Source organism: Macrobrachium rosenbergii, chromosome 39 (genome assembly GCF_040412425.1).
Source record: "Macrobrachium rosenbergii isolate ZJJX-2024 chromosome 39, ASM4041242v1, whole genome shotgun sequence".
In the NCBI taxonomy this organism is placed as follows: domain Eukaryota; kingdom Metazoa; phylum Arthropoda; class Malacostraca; order Decapoda; family Palaemonidae; genus Macrobrachium; species Macrobrachium rosenbergii.
Window position 1 is genome coordinate 12,186,904 of NC_089779.1, and position 21,288 is coordinate 12,208,191.

General features: G+C 36.5%; 1 protein-coding gene and 1 long non-coding RNA gene across 3 annotated transcripts in view; one reads left to right on the top strand and one right to left on the bottom strand.

The window, feature by feature from the left end:
• The window catches only part of LOC136825755 (uncharacterized), a 494,493-nt gene that overhangs the window by 84,209 nt on the left and 388,996 nt on the right, over positions 1-21,288 (top strand). The window lies entirely within an intron of this gene.
• LOC136825753 (insulin-like growth factor 1 receptor) overlaps positions 1-21,288 on the bottom strand; it is a 252,111-nt gene that overhangs the window by 1,673 nt on the left and 229,150 nt on the right. Inside the window, exons 9-29 of the mRNA XM_067082579.1 lie at positions 20,263-20,379; positions 19,008-19,152; positions 17,650-17,861; positions 16,894-17,071; positions 15,807-15,967; positions 15,332-15,505; positions 14,866-15,112; positions 13,460-13,753; positions 13,063-13,133; positions 12,254-12,469; positions 11,775-11,914; positions 11,258-11,413; positions 10,081-10,240; positions 8,928-9,162; positions 8,402-8,540; positions 7,539-7,719; positions 6,624-6,760; positions 5,850-6,014; positions 5,637-5,710; positions 3,911-4,017; positions 1-2,399 (exon numbers count right to left, since the gene is read on the bottom strand). The exon at positions 1-2,399 is cut by the window's left edge and continues 1,673 nt beyond it. Coding sequence (XP_066938680.1) covers positions 922-2,399; positions 3,911-4,017; positions 5,637-5,710; positions 5,850-6,014; positions 6,624-6,760; positions 7,539-7,719; positions 8,402-8,540; positions 8,928-9,162; positions 10,081-10,240; positions 11,258-11,413; positions 11,775-11,914; positions 12,254-12,469; positions 13,063-13,133; positions 13,460-13,753; positions 14,866-15,112; positions 15,332-15,505; positions 15,807-15,967; positions 16,894-17,071; positions 17,650-17,861; positions 19,008-19,152; positions 20,263-20,379 — 4,787 coding nt within the window. The 3' untranslated portion in view covers positions 1-921. The remainder of the gene's footprint in view (positions 2,400-3,910; positions 4,018-5,636; positions 5,711-5,849; positions 6,015-6,623; positions 6,761-7,538; positions 7,720-8,401; positions 8,541-8,927; positions 9,163-10,080; positions 10,241-11,257; positions 11,414-11,774; positions 11,915-12,253; positions 12,470-13,062; positions 13,134-13,459; positions 13,754-14,865; positions 15,113-15,331; positions 15,506-15,806; positions 15,968-16,893; positions 17,072-17,649; positions 17,862-19,007; positions 19,153-20,262; positions 20,380-21,288) is intronic.

Here is a 21,288-nt window from a genome sequence, read left to right on the forward strand (position 1 = left end):
ATAAATCTGTCAGTTCCTTCCATAGTGCAAGGATCAATAGATTAGTTCCTCTTAAATTCATCAATAAATTTGTCAATTCCTTTAATAGTGCAAGGATCAGTAGGTTAGTTCTGGTCAGTTAAAGGATGATTATATTTTAAATTTCATTTTCCCTGGCAAATATGTTTTGCGAGTTCATTCCAAATTTAGGCATAATTTTATTAACATTCTTCTTATTTTAGGAAAATTAAAAAATTTATCCTGATATATGGATGAATTTTATATGAGGTCTTATTCAAGGAAAACGGCTGAATTTCTTCCCAGTAGTGTGTGAATATTTGTTTGAATTTTCTATTTTAGGAAAATGGTAAAATTCCCTCTACATTTATCAGTAATTTGTTGATTTTCTTTTTATTATAAAAGTCTGTTCCATTTCCGCTTTAATTTGTGGAGAATTCCCCCATGGTTAATCGTTTTGTTTGCTTAGCTACAACTCGGCGATGGATAGCTGTTTTGACTACCCTCATAGAGTCAGTGCATTTGGTTAGTATTTCAGAGTTAAGGCAATTCATGGTAATTCACAGTAGATTTAAAGAATTCCACCTTCGTTATGCATAAGCATGTAAATTATAGCTTTACTACGCTTGAATTTTAGGACTCATATTGTGACTTGATTATGTCAGAGAATGTTACCTTGTAATGGCAGGGGTTGTGATAATATACAGTATAATTGAATTTCTTACGTTTTTCAACGTTTTTTCAAGTGTTAATTGATTGAAGTGAAACCTTGGGAATGTGTGCAGTATTACAGATACACACACAGTCTGGATGGGTGCATTGGCAAGAGGATTCAAAACCCTTCATCGACGACTACTACACCAAGAGAAGTATGAAAACAGCCATCTCATTTAAGACACCAAGAGATGACGATACTGGCCCGAGTCACATCAGTTCTAGTTCCGTCAGGTTCTCCTTGCTGACGGAGGAGGACTGGCGGGCGCTGCTGCTGTTGCTTTGGCCAGAGGAAAGGTCACTTTGTAGCACTGAAGAAATTATCTTCTTTGGAAGGGGCAATGCTGAAGGCGGAACGTTAAAGAGTTGCTGCTTCTGCTGTAAAGGCGGCGGCTGTGGTGTTGGTAGTGGTGGTGGTGCTGGTGTGGTGGTGGAGGTAGGAGATGACTTGATGGTAGGGGGGGGAAGAAGAGAGAATGGAAGAGCAGCTTCTGCTTGACCTGACACAGAGGAGGCAAACTCTAGAGAATTTCTACGGCTAGGGGACTCCATGAGAGGTATTCTCTTCATTGGGGGATTAGAATGTGCTGCTCTTTCCTGGGGATTTGTATCAGGAGCAGAGAGTTTGGGAGGCAATGTTAGATTTGCTGTGGGAGGCCTTGAAGCCGAGGTAGGCGGGGGCATTGTGGTATTTCCAGTAAATTCTAATACAGTAGAGGTAGGTGATGGTGTGGCACCAGTCTTTGGCAATGATTTGGCTGGAGATCTTGAATGAGCTGCAGTAGCATTATTGACAGAGGAACCTTGGTCTCTCAGAGGCAGAAGTGGTGTACTAGCATTTAGATTAAAAACATCTAAGTGTCCCAGTCTGTTGCCTGTGGAACTGCGAGTGTCACATATGTTGGTTAAGGATAACAAAGCATAAGATGACTGGACCTGGGGTAGCCTCTTCTTGTTGGATACATAAGGAGTGTTGGTACTGAAAGGTGTACTTGAAGGAGTAGAAGGCGCACTCATCATTGCTCTGTGATTTAAAGGAGTGAGATCTGACGTAGAGACCTGCTCGTTTGAGCTTAATTGGCATGGTGGAGCAGTACTGGATGGTATTGGAAAGGGCTGAAGTAGAATACTGGTTCTTGGAACAGAAAATCCGGTGTATTTCGACAGAGATGGGCAAACTGGTAGGTTATTTGAATGCAGCCATGGTTGCTTGAAACTTGCCTGCAATGTGTGCAGTTTGCAAGGCCAAGGCCTGTCTTTATCTTCTTCGCTTGGTGTTGACGGGAGACTTGGTATCAGACAAGCTCTCTCTTCACTGTTATATTGCCACCTTGAATGTTTGAGGGATGGAGGAACTTGAGGTAGATCTCCCACAGACATGTCTGTATAGACCTGATGGTCGCTTCCATCACAGCAGAGAGCTGTGCCAGGAGCTCTTCTGACGCTGTTATGGTTCGAGCACCAAGTCTTTTCAGCGGAGTCAGTCGCTTTTGTCCTTGCGTTGATTGTGGAGTCAAGGACTGTGCTGGTTTCTAAACGTGGACTGATTTCTTTCAGTCTCTGTTGGGAAGCGGCCAGTGGATGGAAGCGCTCTGGAGTAGGGCAGTGGGGATGATCGCGACAGGGTAAGAGGCACTCAACTTGAGCAGGTACTACACACTGGTCGGCGGCTCTTCTTTTAGTGGTACCTGAAAAATACACATAGCGTAGTATAGGGTTCATCTTCTGCATTAAATATGATCATGTTGGTTGGGACTTAGTTTGTTCTTGTGTATTGTGGTGTGAGTTGCTTTGCTGTTAATATGCTTTTGTTTGTGATTTTTTTTTTCATTGTAATGATATTGGTCATTTTTCATGTTGATTGATTACATTATTTTCAAAACATCATTCGTTTGTAATTTCATATCATATTTCACATGTTCTTTTTTGAAATGTACCCTTTTCTCTGTCGCTGTTACCCATGCAAATAATATCAGTGTCAGTGCATGTGCGTATATAAGTGCGCAAATGTCAGTCTGCACAAAACTATTTGTCTATCATTTTGTTGATAGTATGTGTTTATAGTGTTTTGTATCCCATCAAACTGATGCAAAAGAGCCTGTTCATATATTTTTCACATTTTGATTAATATAACATCAAGAAGCAGGTCACTACTAAAAGACACATTTCAGGTTACAATTGGGAGATGTTGTGTGATGTTCTTAGAATTTATTAAATGGAATATGAAACATTGATAGTGTTGGGTTTAGTCAAGTCCATTTCAGCAATCTGGTTGACACTGAACATTCCCGATAAATAAATGTACGTTACACTGGTTACCAAGTACAGCCTATGGCTTCTTAAGGGAGGCACCGTAGTAGCAAAGTAGTAACTAAGAAAGCAATGGCATTATTCCTTGTAGTTCATAAAATATCACAAGTTCAGACATGAGAACCGAGGCAAGTAATGTACTATTTTGTTGCCCGCATTGGTGTTGGGTGGTGACTGTTATTATTATTATTATTATTATTATTATTATTATTATTATTATTATTATTATTATTATTATTCCCTTTGGACAAGCCTTGAAGTCCGTGAACTTGCAAAGCAACTGCTACAAAACAGAATGAGCATATTTAGAAAAGGCAATATAGAGAGAAAGCTCATATTTGGAAAAGGCAAAGTAGAGCCAAAAAGAGAAGTATAAAAAGACACAAATCTAAATAACCAGATGAACACCTGCAGAAGTAAACGCCAGTATAGAATGTCTGAAAAGTTAAGGCTGTGAACTTGGAATTAGCTCAGAAGCTATCAGGTAAGTGTCATCGGTTGCATGATACATTTTTCTCTATTCATACTCGGATAATAATGGCATATTTAATACCTTCTTTGGTGAGACATTGATATTAAGAGGGAATCAGTTTACAGTGGGCTGTACGTCAGATTTAATTGTAAGTGTGCTGAGATTCAGTCGGTTGTTTTTATTATTCCATTGCTGAAATCGATTTCTTTCGCTGTTCAAGGTATAACAAGTATTGACTCTGAGATTATTGAATGGCACTACTTGCTGATCACAGTGCTTGTTGGGAACTGGCTTCTATCGAAAAAATTAATTATATTTTCCATTTAAAAGGTACACAGGAAATACTAATTATATTTTCCATTTAAAAGGTACATAGGAAATACTGAAGCTTTGTTGACAGACTTTCCCTTTGCTTACTTTCTTGTTGGGGTTCTCGGGGCTCGTTCTGTGACCTTTCGTTTTCAGTTTCTTGGTTTGTGGGTTGTGGCTTCCAGTCATCATCCAGATCACGTCCAGGGCACGCGCTGAGAATGAAAAATAATTACCATTATTAGGAGTAACATTATAAAGTATCAGACCCTTTTGAGTCTTTCTTGATATGAAATAAGCATAATGATCCATTCACTCATAGCAAATTATGCTCGCATCGCCATCTTGAGCAAGTTGCATTACGTAAAATAAATCTAATCCTTCGGGCCAGCCCTAGGAGAGCTATTAATCAGCTCAGTGGTCTGGTTAAACTAAAGTATACTTTTTTTACGAAACTGTAAATGTTGAAACGAAGGCATATTAATTTAAGTAGCTATGTTTCTACACACGTTCACATATACGCCTTTAGAGTCATCCTAGGATTGCAGGTTGTCTGTACAGTGTGTGATGTGTATGTATATATATATATATATATATATATATATATATATATATATATATATATATATATATATATATATATATATATATATATATATATGCTTTAAAGTAGCAAAACTCGTTTGATTCATTACCCTTAATTCAGATCCAAACTTACTGCTAAAAATATATTATATGAAATGTCTAACTTCACCGACAAAGAACGTCGAAGCTTTGATACCAGATCAGTTAGGAAGTTTAGTCAGAATCTTCATCTGTTTCGGTTTATGCAGTAAATCTTTAAAGTTTTGTAACACAATGATTAAAAGCCAGATGTTATTTTTAAGAAGAAACCCTTCAGCCATCCCTATAAGTTAAGAATTTTGACTTTTGTCTACCTAACAATAATGGTCTTCCAGTAAGGATGGTGCCTTTAACTTCTGGGTCAAGGGTTAACTCCGGGTACAGAGAATTTCTATAAATCAGATATTTCATATATCCACGCAAGAAGGTGTGTCCGTTCACCTCACCCCCCACATTTACAGTACATATTGACCATAAGTCTTTCCCCTTTAGTGGGGTTGCTTCTAAAGGATTGAACTCTACAGTTCTCAGGAAGGTTTCATGAATTGAAGTAGCTCACCCCCTTTGTATTTTCTACGCTGGTGCAGACCCATCTCATTGGACTAATTTTTATATATATATATATATATATATATATATATATATATATATATATATATATATATATATATATATATATATATATATATATATATATATATATATATATATATATATATATATATATATATATATATATATATATATATATATATATATATATATATACATATATAAACTTTATCACTTATACAATTGTTTGTGCATTATTACAATTAATAACAGGAGCAGGAAAAGTTACCAGCTTTCAAGGACTAACTGTCATCATCTGGTAGCCGAGCCATAGAATCTACGGCTACCAGACGATGAGGACAGTTAGTCCTGGAATATGTGTAACTTTTCCTGAATAAATATCTCTGCTAGGTGCCACCCAGTTTAAATGAGGTGCTGTTATAAATATATAAATATATATATGTATATATATATGTATATATATATATATATATATATATATATATATATATATATATATATATATATATATATATATATATATATATATATATATATATATATATTATATACAGATACATTCATACATACATAAATAGATAGAGAGATAGAAAATTCGGCTTTATAAAATATTTATTAAGGCCATTTTTTCCCTTACCTCATAACTTCAGACATTCTTGAGTGAAAGAACGACACTCGCTCGAAAGAAGTGAGGAAATTCCCATCTATGTGCTGTTGGAAGAGGATAATATGAATATGAGAGTGACTGGTTTGCTTAATTAATGATTATCAAGTGTTTTCATGGTAAAATTATCAGTATGTATTCAAAAACATGTTTTATGATGTAGGTCGTTTTTTTTTTTTTTTTTACCTTCAAGAGATAACCCACAATGTTGATGAAGGCAGGTCGCCTCGTTGGTTCGTAACTCCAGCACTCCTTCATGAGGTTCATGAGGAATGGTTTACACCCCTCGGGTGTAGGCAAGGTCCTTCTCTCCTTAACTATATACCAGGTTACGTCTTGCATTTCCCATCCCTGAAAAGTGTTTTGAGGATGTTACTTTATTCTCTGTTTGCAGATTGCTATATTTGCCATTCTTGAAAAAGGTTCAAGACGTTTAGTGTTGGAGCCTGGGTTGCTTATGTGTAAGTTGCTCTTGACATTTATTTATATATTTTGAAATTAAATATTAGGGAAAGCTTTGCAGATCTTAAAGTATTTTGTTTCGGAACTTACTTTTCTTACTTCTTATTTTCTGAAAGCTTAAAGGTTATTTCATTGCTATACTTTCTATCAACAGGAAACTAAATGAATTCAGAAAAATAAATTAAGTGTATTTAACTTTTAGTAAGTACGATTGCGGGCTGCTCTGTGAGCAAGAGCCCGTGCTGGCGTAAGGCCAGCTTAATCAAAAACAACAACGAAAAATAAAGTTGCGTAAGTAAATCGTTCTCTTTTAACACATTCCAATCAACAATTATCTTTTAACACGCTCCAAACAACATTCACTTGTATTCAACAGGACTAGCGTTAACAGCGTTATTCCAGCGTTTTGTAATTTTTCCTATTTATTCAGCTTCTTTTATTCTGGGCTAGATGCAGGCTAAGGTGTCCCATGCCCTTGGCTGACTTGTCTAAACTGACCTTGAAGGGGGTGGCGCCTTTGGTGACCATCTCCCAAAGGAGAACACCGTAACTCCAGACGTCACTCTTCGCCGTGTAGGAACCAAACCTGATGCTCTCCGGTGCCATCGATCTGAAGGGCAGTATCCCTGCACCTTCTGGAATGAACAGAGATTATGTGGTCATCTTTTGTCGTATTTATTCATCAGAAATCTTCCTTGTACAATAGAGTATTTATAACGTCGCTGACGTGTTCGTAAAGCAGCAAATTTATTCGGTCTGTGTTGTAGGACTTCAGGTTGTTCGGACCTCATTGGTTATCAGGATTAAGTAAATAAAGGTAAATTTTGTCTGAAAATGCTTTGGTGTTCCCTTTTTGCTGTCAAGGGGAATTTAGTAACTGTCTTTCCGTTTACCTGGCTGCCCGGCTCCACTGGACATGTGATGTTGTTTAAGAGATTGAAATTCTTATATCTTCTAAGTAAAGAGTTAAACTTTTGCCACGTGTCATGTATGGGTGACGGGTCTTCAAGGATAAAGGTCAGTCAGTCTTAAAGGTCAAAGAGAGATTTAACGTTGGGCATAATTTCTGAACTGCATAGAGAATTCATAATTGGCCCGCATAACCCACTAGGTGACTCTGATGTGAAGATAGGTCAAGATGAAACTTAAAGGTCAGACCTCAAATAGGAATTCGTGGGTCACTGTAACAACTACATAATCTTTTATTATTATTATTTTTTTTTATTTTGAAGGCTTGCAAAACCTACTTTTTTTTTTATTTTTTTACTTTGAAGACTTGCAGAAGTACTTTTTTTTATTTTTTTTTTTATTTTGAAGACTTGCAGAAATACTTTGGGTTTTAATAATGTGAACTAATTACTGAATACATCGTGCGTGAATGCCACTCATTTTTTTTATGAACTGCAACCTTACCTTTATGATAACACAGCGACGTTTGATTCTTGACGTTCCTAGTAAGGCCAAAGTCACTGATTTTAAGTGTGAGATCCGCTGTCAGGAGGCAATTCCTCGCAGCCAAGTCTCGGTGAACTAGATTGTGGAAGGCCAGGTAAGCCATCCCGTCTGCAGCTTCTGTTGCAAATTTCAACGTTTGCTGTTGGGAAAAGGATGATTCAGGTTCTAGTGTTTCCTGAGGAGTTTGATTAAACAGTCGTCTGCCAGATGGATATAGAATTACAATGTTTACATATGATATACACATAGACCCGCATGTACGTATACATGTATATATATGCGTGTCAGTTTTGTTATGTGTAAAACCAGGGACTGTGAAGACAAAAAATAGGCGAGATATATATGTATGTATGTATGTATGTATGTATGTATGTATGTATGTATGTATATATATATATATATATATATATATATATATTTATTTATTTATTTCGGGTAGAACCTATCCTCCCTTTCAACCAATAAAAGGGGTTAGAGATATAAAATACCTTTGTTTTCCATTTGATTTGTTCATATTGGGATTTTTGTCAATATCATGTATATATATACATATATATAGTATATATATAATATATATATAGTATATATATATTATATATATATATATATATATATATATATATATATATATATATATGTGTGTGTGTGTGTGTGTGTGTGTGTGTGTGTGTCATTAACAAATCATTAACCACCTCATCAATGAAAATACATGTTAAATTCAAACTATATTAGAAGATGCGGGAACTTTCCATAATATATGTGAATTGAACTGAATTAAAACTGATAATGAAAGAATTCTGGTAAATGAATGTAGTCATTACCTGTATTGATAGTGGGTGGTGCTTTGCTTTTAAATAGTCTTTGAGATCACCTTCCTGCATGAGCTCCATGACAATGTACACGGGAACGTAATCCCCAACGACGCCTAGGAATGTGACGATGTGGTGGCAGTTGATGTTTCTGAAAATGAAAGAGATTTTTCCTTTTGAAACATGTGGCGGGTATATCCAAGTACCGCAAATACGTGTGCTAACTTTTGGAACATTTAGCAGGTATGTCCAAGTACCACAAATACGTGTAATAACCTGTGAAACATGTAGCAGCTATGTCCAAGTACCACAGATACATGTAATAAACAACAATATTAGCAAAGTACTAAGCTTGAATTTTAACAAAAATCACAGTGATGTTTTATGTGTACTGAGTAATGTACAGAACCCTTTGTGTCCCCAAACCAAAATACACCTTTCCAGCTAATCAGCCACAGCAATCAGCCAAAGATATTTTCGTACAGTTTAAAACATTTCATGGATTGTTTATAATACAGAGGAATGTTGAGAAACTCACTGCATGACAACAGCTTCTTCCAGAAACTCCCTTGCCTTTGGTATTATTTCTTTCGGTGAGTCAGGATCTTTGGGAGTTTTGACTGCAACTCTGGTCACGGTCCCATTCTGCGTAAGTTCCCCAAATAGGACCTTACTGAAGTATCCTTGGCCTAAGGGCTTGTCCCTGAACACCTTCAGATCAGTCCGCTGAAGTAGGTAGTTGCCATCGAACAAGTCACGCGTCGGAAGCTCTCCTGCAATGTTAGAGAACGTTTCACCTGGTCAGAAAATAGTATTGTCATGAAATGCTTTGGAATGGTTGAGTGTTGAAAACAAAGATGGCATGAAAAAGTCAGACGTTGGAAATTGAAATATATTAAAATTAACTAAATACCTTGATAATTAAATTCAGTGTTCAGTTAAAGTTTAATTAGTTGGATGTGTGCTGCCATTTCAAGGTTTAAATACTTTGGTGCATAATCTGTTTCGGTGATTGCATATGTCTCAACATACTATTGTATGCACGTATGTTTGCATGAGTACAAGCAGTTTGCAAGTCAAAACCAAACTTTAAATTCGTATGCATTAGTCGACCGTTTAAAATTTTAAAGTCGTTCAAATGTTATTTTTTACTAAAACCAGATTTACTAGTAATGATTTTAGATCAAGAAAAAAGACATGTTCGTTTGTTATAAATGCGACTGCTATAAGTACTTGTCTGGGGACCATATGAGAGTAGATTCTAAAGTCAGCGTAGGAATATAACTGAAGATTTAGGAACAATTTAATTGCATAATTCCTTTAGGTAAGACCTTGAATAGTACTTAGGCCTTTTTTTAACCTTATATAAAATTTAAATATTACAGACTATAGTCGAAACAAGGATGTGTTAAATTGAAAGTTCTAAGTCATGATGACTAGACTGTGATGTATTCTTGGAAAATTTAGCAAATTAAGCGATAAATATTGTTTTTTTTATATCATATTTGATCTCACTACTTAGTCTCAACAATAAGATCCTTTGAAAAGCATTTTTAAAGTTTATATTTGAAAAGAAAATTGTCTGATATCGGTCTGTTCTATGATCTGCCAGCAACCTTTGTCTGCTCAAGCAATTTAAGATAGGCTCAAGTAAAACGTGAAAAAATCATGGTAAAATTCTGGTGTCATACCTCCATAGCACGGGTTGTCTTCCACAAGATCCAAAGTTGCCGGAATGTCATACTTAGATTTGTGGATCCTCCAGAATCCAAAAGCTAAGCATGCCACGAGGATGCAGATGGAGCCCAAGATGCTCCAAATGATGGGGATGTAATCCTTTTTGTTACTTTCCTGTAGAGGGAGTAATGCTTGTGAGACGATTGAATATTTTGACGAAGGAGTATGTGTAATAGTTATATTAATAGCGTCTTAATTGTTAACATTATTCTTTATAAGTGGAATATGGCAAGTAGTCTTATATAAGTGGAATATGGTAAGTAGTATTATAAGAAAATGACTGAATGATATAAGATGCATTTTTACACATTAGTTTTGAAATCTGCTATGGCTAAAGTTTGGGAGGTCAGTATGGGTTTATGCTGGGCACTCATTCAACGAAGCTAAAGCTTTTGAGCAAATGTGCTTATACGTTGGGAATCTGATCAAGATAGGGATTCTAAAAGGTGTCCATGATGTGTAATGCCTCTTTTGTTATTATTTTGCTTCTTCAGTTACAAATAGGTAGAGCACAGTAGTCTTTTGATTGCGATTAAAAGTGATATTTTCTTAGATGCGTGATGCGAGTTACTGATAACTAGTGCAGTCTTCGCTTGTCAGTGCTGGAAGGAAGTTTTTTAAAAGTTTTTATGGGATGTTTTGGGCTGTTTATAAATGTTCAAATAGCGTACTAGCGAATGTTTACTAGGGTTGTTGTGGCTATATGTACTATCCCAATATTGAACTGATAGCTGTCAATTATTTACAGTGAGGTAAGTTTTTGTTTTGTTTTGCTCTAAAAGTACACCATTGTAACTAGTCAAGTTGATTCTTTGGAAGGCACATTACTCGGTTTAGTATATAGATCTAAACTGTAACAGATGAAAAATTATGTGTAGTTGGTCATCTATATTTGTAATTTAAGCATTTTTGTAAATTAAAATATCTTTGCAAAAATTGATATTTCATTTTATCTTCTGCAAAATTTTGGGGGTTTTGCAACACAAAGTAAACGTTTCGAACTAAAACCTCTCAGGCAGCGGGTCAAGTTTCACATGAGAGACGCGAGGAATAATGGCAATTAAATTTTGCTTTGCTGTTACCTGGCCTTAGCTGATGCTCAATTGGCGTTTGGTTGCATACTGTACTTACCGGCACATAAACATCGTCGATGTTGGATTTGGGCCCGTAGCCAGCTTGTGTTCGAGCTCTGACTGAAATGGAGTAATTTCCTGGTGGCAGGTTTAAGAATTCTTCTCGTCTCTGTGTCTCGAAATCTCTTGCATTGACACACTTGAGTCTGCTGTTCTGAAATCACAGTAGGCTTGAGTTGTTAGGTCTCCTGCTTATTGTTTTTTGAGCAAAGAATATAATTCCGCTTCAAGTCCTCTAGTTATGAAACAACACACGCTTGGGTAATGGTGATGAATTTAATGAAAGTAAAAGATAAAACCTTTACATATATATATATATATATATATATATATATATATATATATATATATATATATATATGTATGTATATATATATAGCTTAAAAAACTTATCAATACTTTTGCTAATGCGCAAGGTAAATATCTCTAGTTACCGTCTACTTGCAAAGTCCTTATAGTTAATGAATGAGTCGAAATGAACTAGTGAGTATCAGAGTACTCAAGATGGTGGTTACCTCTTGTGGGTTAAGTTCGATGTGATAGTAGAGGATATGTTTGTTGAACAACGTTGGAGGTTGCCAGGACACTTTAACCCTGTTAGTGCCATTTTGTATTTCAGCTCGCAGAGATTGGTTTAGGATGGTACTATCCAGATCTGTTTTTAAGAAAGGAAAGCAGGCGGTGTTATAAAGAAAAGTCTATAATTTGAACATTTCCAAGTAAAAAGGACAGTTGTCTTAGTAAAATTATAAAAAAAAAAAATATTTTAAGGAGTTTAGTTCAAGAATATTATGCAAGAAAGCCTGTTTTTATGCATACTGAGTATTTTGTATTTAGACCATTAGTTTAATGGAAAATGTAAATTGTAACAGGGGACTGATGTTCGTTGAGAAATCTGTACAGGAAACATGTTATTAATAGCAATTTATTCATGTATGTTTTTGCGATTCTGTGACGGTCCATTTTCTGAATCAGCCTTTGGCGTATTCCTTACTCGTGGATGCAGTGAGTGCAGCTGTGTTTGCAGGTATACCAGAACATAACTTGCAGGCCACAACTTGCTTCTCTTTTCCTTTCGTGGTCTGGTAAGTTTTGCAATTTGTCGGGGCGAGGCAGGCCACCACGCTTATGGAGTAGAGATTTCCGGGCAGAAGTTTGGAAAGGGTGACCGACAAGTTTTTCGTCATTTGGTGCACCGCCACAAATGAACCTGGGAAATAGAAGTTTCCTTTTAATATAGAAACTCAGAATCTTATAGTAGTCTATAGCAAATAGAAGTCTCCTTTTAAAATAGAAAGTTAGAATATTTTAGCAGTTTTAAGTTAAAGCTTATCCCACTCCTCCTATTCCTGTAGTTGAATGAGCAGAGAAGTTTGTATGAACGGAGTTGCAGATGGACAAAGAAAGTGTAAGTTTATTGAAAACCTACTTCAGAAAGTTCTTCGTGACACTTTAAAGAATTAATTCATCAATTATGAGGTAAGGAATACAATCGGATGTTAGTTATTTTTGATAATATATTGTGTTCAGGTTCCAGTGTCATATGTAACCTGCAAATCATCGGAGGCAAAGGAAATCCATTATGTTATCAATGTCAAAAGAGTATTTTAATTAAAAAATACAACCAACATGTGCACTGTTAATACCTGTTGACTTTTCGGTAAATAAATAAAAATGGGGCAAAGGAACCCTCTCTGTCTATCTCTCTCTTTCTCTCTTTCCCACTCCATCCCTACCTTTCTCCCTCCCCTCCCCTCCCCCCCCCTCCCCTCCCCCCCCTCCCCTCGTTAGAAGGACACTTACTGTTTGTGGTATCCATTATGTTATAGCTGGCATTGGGGTTATGCTCCTGGTAGTAACCTAGGACCGTGTTTCTGGAAAGAGAAGAAATGTATATCTGATATTTTTTTTTAAAGGTGAACTGAAAAAGTGAGCTTCATATGTAGTTAGCACTAGCGTTATGTAGTAACTGCCACCAGATTATTTGTGAGCGGGCATGTAAGATCTAAGATGACACTTTGTAACTTTCCATATATTATGTATGTCTCTATGCATGTACCGTATGTGTATTCATACGTAAACAAAGAATTAATTGTGCGTCAAGTTTGCAATATAATGTCTCATGAAACTGGGCAGCAGGAAGATCCTTCTGTTATCTGAGTAATTATGGTTGTTAGTGAGAGAGGCTAGTTTTCCTTACCCATCAAATATATCGGTATCTGACTCTTGCTGTGCCAGTGGCTGGAGTTGGCTACCAGGCGTTCCCTTGATGGAAGACTTGAAGGAGGAATGTGTCCTCGCCATAAAAGGCTCAGATAGAAAGCCTTTGACTGGCGATTCTTTCATGAGTCGCCTGCCTTCATACGCTTTGTCTCTGTCTTCTTCCTCTTCTTGTACGTTTAGTTTTGCTTGTTTGAATTCAGTGTCTTGAGAAGCCTCATGTGCTGGAATCCTTCCACACTTGTAGTGTAGTTTGCCTTCTATCTTAAGAGTTCTTTTTGTGGGATAAATAAGGTATAGATGTCAGAGTTGGGAAGATGAAAAAGATTAGTAGTTAGAGGTTGTAAGTCTGAAATGTATGTTTCATAAGATTACTTTTTAAGCTTTGAATGTGAATTGTTGATTAAACAGTCATGTATCTTTCTGTAGGCATGAGAACATTGATTTATAACGTAATGCTTTCGTAAATAATTGCTGATTCGAGGTCCTCAATTTATGGTGTTTTATTGCCTTCGAAGGACGTAGTTCTTCACAAATTTCCAATAGGGAATATTAATGTGTGCTGAAGTTTCTTGACACGTATTTTCCATGTAAGAGAGAACGTTGGGATCGTAAATATGATTTCAAATAATGGGTGATAAATTTTAGTAATTTAGCCATAAGGGTATGCCTTTCAAAAAAAATTTGAAAGACATACCCTTATGGTTAAATTACCAAAATTTATCACCCATTATTTGAAATCATATTTACGATCTCAGTGTTCTGTATTACATGGAAAATACGTCAGGAAACATCAGCACACATCAATATTCCCTAATGGAAGTTTGTGAAGAACTACGCCCTGTGAAGGCAATAAAACACCATAAATTGGAGACCTCGAATTAGCAATTATTTACGAAAGCATTACTTTAAAATGCAATTTTCTCGTGCCTACGGAAAGATGTGATTGCTAATCATTAATACACATTCAAAACTTAAAAAATAATCTTATGAAACATACATTTCAGATTTATAACCTCTAACTATTAATCTTTTTCGTGTATCCAACTTCACAAGTGTCAGGGTTACTGTGTGATATATGGAAAAGTTATGAGGACTGCAAGCATTATATGACCTAATAGGCAATAGCAAGTGATTTGAACTTTATAATGTTATATGATAAAGTTTCAAAAATATTATGCATAGAATTTTGATGTGTGGAAAAGAAAGGTGAAAAATCGCAGATTCTAGGGATTTAAGTCACTAAATGCAGTTGCCAAAGGTGTTTCACTAGATTTTTCTTTTGAAAAATTTCATTTTCTCAATGCTTCAGTCCTTTTTAGATGAATTTACATTGCTGTATTCGGACCATTACTAATCAGACTGAACGTAAAAAGAGTTACTCACTGCTTACAGCGGACATCTGTTATCAGATAATCCTCAAAGTCTCTGTCCCCGCTGTTCTCATCTAATTCCTGCGGTGCTGCGATTAGCTTTTGAGTGTCTTTACAATCGCAGCACGACGCTGCCTCTTTTTTACATGTCACCGCCTCTGCGGCTCTTTTAAGTTGTTCTTTTTCCGTTTTGACCTTCCATTCGTCCCTTTTCTTGAGGATGGTGTTCCTCGCAGCTTCTGTGACCTGCTGAACTTTATCTGGAAGAGAAAATTTGAAGGTTATCAAGATTCATTATATTCAGATTAGTTCTGGAAGTAGTTCTGGTCTAAATGTCTTTGATATCTGTCACATCAGGTTTAACTTTTCTCAGCTTTTCGTGATGTAGCTGTGTGGAAGTTAAAAAAGTATGATAATGATTGGCCATTTCTGGAAAGGAATTAAAACCAGTCATCAGAAATATACGAAGGCAGTTTTACCTTCTAGCCTGCAGAAGTTAATGTTCTTGCGCGCTGGAGGGGGACTTGGTAGTAGGGTTGCAGACACCATGTAGTGGTCCACAACTCCATTGGAGTGTGTAGGAGGCTCCCACCATATCCTCAGTTCTGAGCCGCTCCCGGGAGCCCATGAGAGTCTCACTGGCGGGCTTGGATCTGTTGGTGAAGGCGAAGTTTATTTTGCAGTACGGGATGTGAAAGAAAAGGCTATTTATACTTATGATATTGTGCTGAATATTTTGGAACATTAACCTGTGATTCGTCTAGGAATAGTGGCAATTTGTTTATTGTATCTGACAGTTTTCTCTGTTTCATAAGGTTTCTATTCTGAGAGATTTACTGAACACCAGGATATGCATTTTAGATCAGTGAAACATTAAGGGGGGAAAGCTCGAATTTACTGATGCTTACACCAAATAAGAAAGAAGCATTCAAATTAGGCAGCACTGGTACATACTGAATGGACTGGTGCGAGTATAGGATATTTGGGAGTACTGAGCTTGGGACTGAGGATTGTAGGTCTTGACGTAGACCGCGTATCGAGTGTCAGGTGCCAGGCCCCTGATCTTTGCTGTTATGCTGTTCTCGCCCTCCACTCTTCCTTCCATCACCAACCACCTGAGGGCAGATTAGAAAACAATCAAAAGGGAACCCACGTTATGATGGAAATAATTTTCAGGCATCATGCATATGAGCTGCAGTTCAGAGATGATGATCCTTTTAAACATGTCGAATAGTTTTCTATAAAACTCTTTGGTACATTGAATTTTGGCACGTGTAGTCATCCTTCCTAAGTACAAAGCAGGTAATTAATTGTGAGCAGCCATGTACCCTGGACATTTTGTGCTTTGTAATATATCCCATTTTTATTTTTTGGATATTTTTTTACGCAGAATAACGTTTACATTTTTAATGAGCAAGATTGTAATTCTGTAGACAATAAATCGTTATTGGTGCACCATTAGATTATCCACAAATTTTAAAGATTGATCTTTGTAATTTCAAGGGTTAGAGCTGCGACGAAAGCGAAAACTTTTTTAATATCCTTTTAACTGCACTTGCCGTTTTATTTTTAGTGAATTTTAAAGAGTATTATAGTTTCAAGTCAACTGTAGTACTATGATATTAAGGGGAGAAAGAAACAAAGAATTTTACATATAACGTAGGGACAGTTTACCATGTTTTACTGTAAATAGCTGACTTTTACCAAGTATTATAATTTCAAGGAAACTGTAGGAGTACGATATTAAGCACAAAAAAAAAATTACGTAAAACCTAAGGGCAGTATAGAAATCGTAATTTCAAGTAAACTAAGACTATGATATCAGGGGAAAAAAATTTTTTTTTACATAAAACTTAAGGACAGTTTAGAAATCATAATTTCAAGTAAACTAAGACTATGATATCAGGGGAAAAAAATTTTTTTTTTACACAAAACTTAAGGACAGTTTAGAAATCATAATTTCAAGTAAACTGCAAGACTATGATATCAAGGAAAAAATTTTTTTTTTACATGAAACATAAGGACGGTTTAGAAATCATACCCAGTGTCTGAGCATGGCGGTTCCGGGAGAGAGATGTTTTGCACCGCAATCCGATAATTGATAGCATATCGGTACGCGGTTGGTGGAAACGGTTCTGGGAGCTTCGTCTCCACGTGGACCTTCAAAGTACCGTATTCGAACGATGGCGACACATGCGCAATCAGTGGCTTCTTTGTGCCTGCAGAGCACAACAACACTCAATTATAGATTTGAGTTTGTAAACTCACTAGGGAAAATAGATTTCAGCAGGTAAACTCACAAAAAAAAAAATCCCCAAAATTGTAGGTTAGTCAGTCAGAATTAGGAAGTTTATCCTGATTTACCTCGGTGGTCTTGAGTGTAGTATGCAGTATAAGAAAAAAATAGATACTATTATGTTGATGTTGATCTACATAAATCATGAAGTTTATTCAGATATACCACAGTGATCTTGAGTGAATGTGTAAAATAAGAAAATATTGTTACAGTTATCTTGATAACGATCTGAAGGATCTTTCCTAGTTAGTGACCCCCAAGGGTTCTCAGGGGTCGTTATCTAGGACTAATATTTCTTGGGGGTCATCATTATCTTTACAATATGTACAGGCTTTTGTTTATGTTTTTACGGTAATCCCCAACGGGGCTGTACTAAACACGCCGGAAAGGTGGATGCATACCGGGTTAAAACCCTCGGGGGTCACTACCTAGGAAAGATCCGATTTGAATTCTCCTTATCCTTTAAATCAAAGCTATGCTAAGATTTGAAATGAGACTCACAAGAAGTTCCGTTGTCGTTGGACGTATTAGAGATGTCTTTCTCATCCATGCCTGTGATGTTTGCCGATCGCACCAGCGCCTCAACCTGGTGGAGGCAAAGCTGAGGATTCTTCTGGAAGATGGCCTTTCCGCTCTTCACGATCAGCTTGTTCGGGCCTAACCAGGGGTCCAGGAAGTTCAGGTTTAGGTTGTTCATCACAGCCAACGAGTAACTTGAAAGAGAAGGTGAGGTGGGGGGGGGGGAAAGTTATTCGTTACTGAATTGCCCAAGGTCTTACAGTGCTATTTTAGCTTGTAGAATATATAGCATTTGTGCCAAAGGCCAAGCGCTGGGACCTATGAGGTCATTCATCTTTGGAAGGGAAATTGACAGTAAGGGGGTTTGAAAGGTTTAACAGGAGGAAAACCTATGTTGCACTATGAAACAAGTGTTAGGATAGGTTGGAAAGTAAGATGGAAGAAGGAAAATATGAACGGAGGTACAGTAAAAAAAAAATGAAAGGGGTTGCAACTAGGGGTCGAAGGGGCGTTGTAAAGACCCTTAAGTAATGCTTACAGTGCACCATGTGAGGTGCAGTTCACTGACAGCACTACCCCCCTACAGGGACTATTTTAGCGTAAAGGATACGTAAGGAGTCCATGCTGACATGACACCAGCCTGATCTTTTATACTGAAATAAGGTAACTTTAATCGTTAATATTAATATCAAGCCAACTTAAACGTCCAAACCGATCTTAGGCCACCTTAATCCAAGAACATAATTCAAAGTAGGCCTAATCCAGCAAAACGGACCAAAATTATTTTATTTTCAGCATTATTAAATTATTTTCATTACACGTTGGATTAGTATTCTTATAATTTTGACGCTTATGGGACGATAACACGGGTGTATGATGTCTGGCCATGGAAGGATATAAATAATTCTTAACGAGTTTTTACAGTTTTTAGAACCTGAAAATACTCCAGAAGGCGTTTCCGTTATAGGAACAGCGATGAATATATTTTGTTCAGGAAATGCATGTGCAAGCTATCGGTATACTGTATATATTATAAATTGCCTTTAATGAGGAAACACATTCAACAAATATAAACAACACACACACAAACATATATATATATATATATATATATATATATATATATATATATATTATATATATATATATATATATATATATATATATATATATATATATATATATATATATATATATATATATATATATATATATATATATATATATATATATATGTTTGTGTGTGTGTTGTTTATATTTGTTGAATGTGTTTCTCATTAAAGGTAATTTATATAACTTTTTTATGATGGTATTGTCAGTAACTGACTCGAATCACTTACTGGGTAAAGATCTTCTTTTGGCCTTCTATCACTCGGAGGTTCCTCAGAATGTTAGTGGACGTAATGTTTGTGTTGAAGATCAGGAGGTAATCCTTGATGACTTCGATGTTCCTCAAGTTGTAAGCCAGTTCTTGCTCGATTTTGTCTGCGAGTGAGTAAAATCACGGGTTACTTGCAGTTCAAGACTTATTATTACTGTTTGAGCATGTTTTGCCGCGACATTCCCACCAGCTGCGTCAAAATATTCCCAGCAACATTCGGTGAAACCCATCCTCACAAACTTTGTCAAAGCATCCTCCTCAGCTCTCAGTCCAAATGGAGCCCCCTGCCAAGACGCTAGCCGACTTTTCAAAACGTCCTCCTCGACTTTCAGTCAAAATGGTCCCCCCTGCCAAAACTTCCTCACAGACATTGTTAGAATGTCCCCCTCGACTTTCAGTCAAAATGTCCCCCTGACAAAACTTCCTCACAGACATTATTAAAATGTTCCCCTCAACTTTCAGTCAAAATGGCCCCCCTGCCAAAACTTCCTCACAGACATTGTCAAAATGTCCCCGTCGACTTTCAGTGAAAATGGCCCCCCTGCCAAAACTTCCTCACAGACATTGTTAAAATGAGAGAGAGAGAGAGAGAGAGAGAGAGAGAGAGAGAGAGAGAGAGAGAGAGAGAGAGAGAGAGAGAGAATATAACACGGGTTTTCAGTCTTCGTGTTTTTATATTTGAAGTACTATTTCCTTCTTCAATTCATTTCTTCCAAGTTTTCATCAAGAAGCTGCCAGATAAACTGTACTTTATTTGATTCTTGTATCAAGAAAATTTATCAGTTTCAAGAAAAAACTGTACTTCCTGTGATATAGAATTATTCGTATAAATTTCATTTTATAGTAGAAGCTTTTTATTTTTTAATTTTATTTAATTTTTTTTTGGGCCTACCGTCCTCTAAGTCTTTCGTATTAAAAAACACGTGGGTGTAGAGAAGTGAGTCCAGGCATTATTGGACATCCATTTTGTAATCCTGTCCCGGTAATTGGATTAATACCCTCGTTTGGGAAGATTACCCGCCCCCCCCACAACAGTTCCTTTGAAAGTTATTTCTGGTTTGACATACGGACTATTAGGAGCGAAATTACACGCTGGCCCAAGGTCAGCTTAATCTGTCAAAATTCCATGATAAATAGATTGGTAGACAGATAACGGGAGAAAGGTTATGCAGTCATAGTTGAACCACGTTTACGGTTTTACATCGTCGACTTACCGCCGTCATTAATGGAAATCGTGAGGCCTCTGATTGCAGTGCAGAACTGAAGTTCTTGAGCGCTCTGGATGGACGTGACCTTCGCTGAGAAACACGGTTCCTCCTCAGCACTGCTATCTGCAGAGACAAAGTGAAATTAACGTCAAATCTTATGTTTCTTCCTATTATTATTATTATTATTATTATTATTATTATTATTATTATTATTATTATTATTGTTGTTGTTGTTGTTGTTGTTGTTGTTGTTGTTATTAGGACGCAAGTGTACAGGACCGAATTCTCTGTAGACAGGGTCGAAGAGGGCCTTGGTATTTTTGCAGAATTGCACAAGGAGGAGTGGCATGTTGTAGACGACACAGCATGAGCGCACACCCTCAGCGGTAATTCTCTATGTAGTCACTCATTTATATCGTTATTAATTATTTAAAATATATGTGAAAAGAAAGAAAAGAAGACAAGAGTACTGAATTTTGTCTTGTACCCTTAAGAGGCTGGTTTTGATAATGTTGATTTAGAAAGATGATCTCCCCGGTGGTGATGTGTCAGCCTGAAAGACAATTTTGTTCCATAATTTTGAGAGATGGTTTTATTTGGTCAGTTCAATTGTTGTAATGATGGTTTGCATTTTGTTATTTTGAGTGGATAATTTGCCTTTATCGTTTTGCTTCTTAGCAGTTTTGAAGGTATTTTTTTCTTTCTGAGTGATACTTATTTACTTGAAAGTTGAAAGTGTTTATTTGGAAGTCTGTCATGAAAGAGATAATTTCTTGTCAGTCTCATTAACCAAGCTGTCAGAGCGGTCATTCTTCCTCAGTTATTGAATTGCCATAATTTAAAGATGCTTATCTTCAGTTACATTGACTTAGCCATTTGGAAACTCACTTCTCTCTAACTACGTGAATGTAGCTATTTGAAAGACTGCTCGTCTTTAGTTACGTGAATTTAGCTATTTAAAGGTTTCTTGTCTTTATTTGTGTGAAAGTAGCCATTTGAAAAGTTGCTTGACTTGAATCACGTGAATTTAAC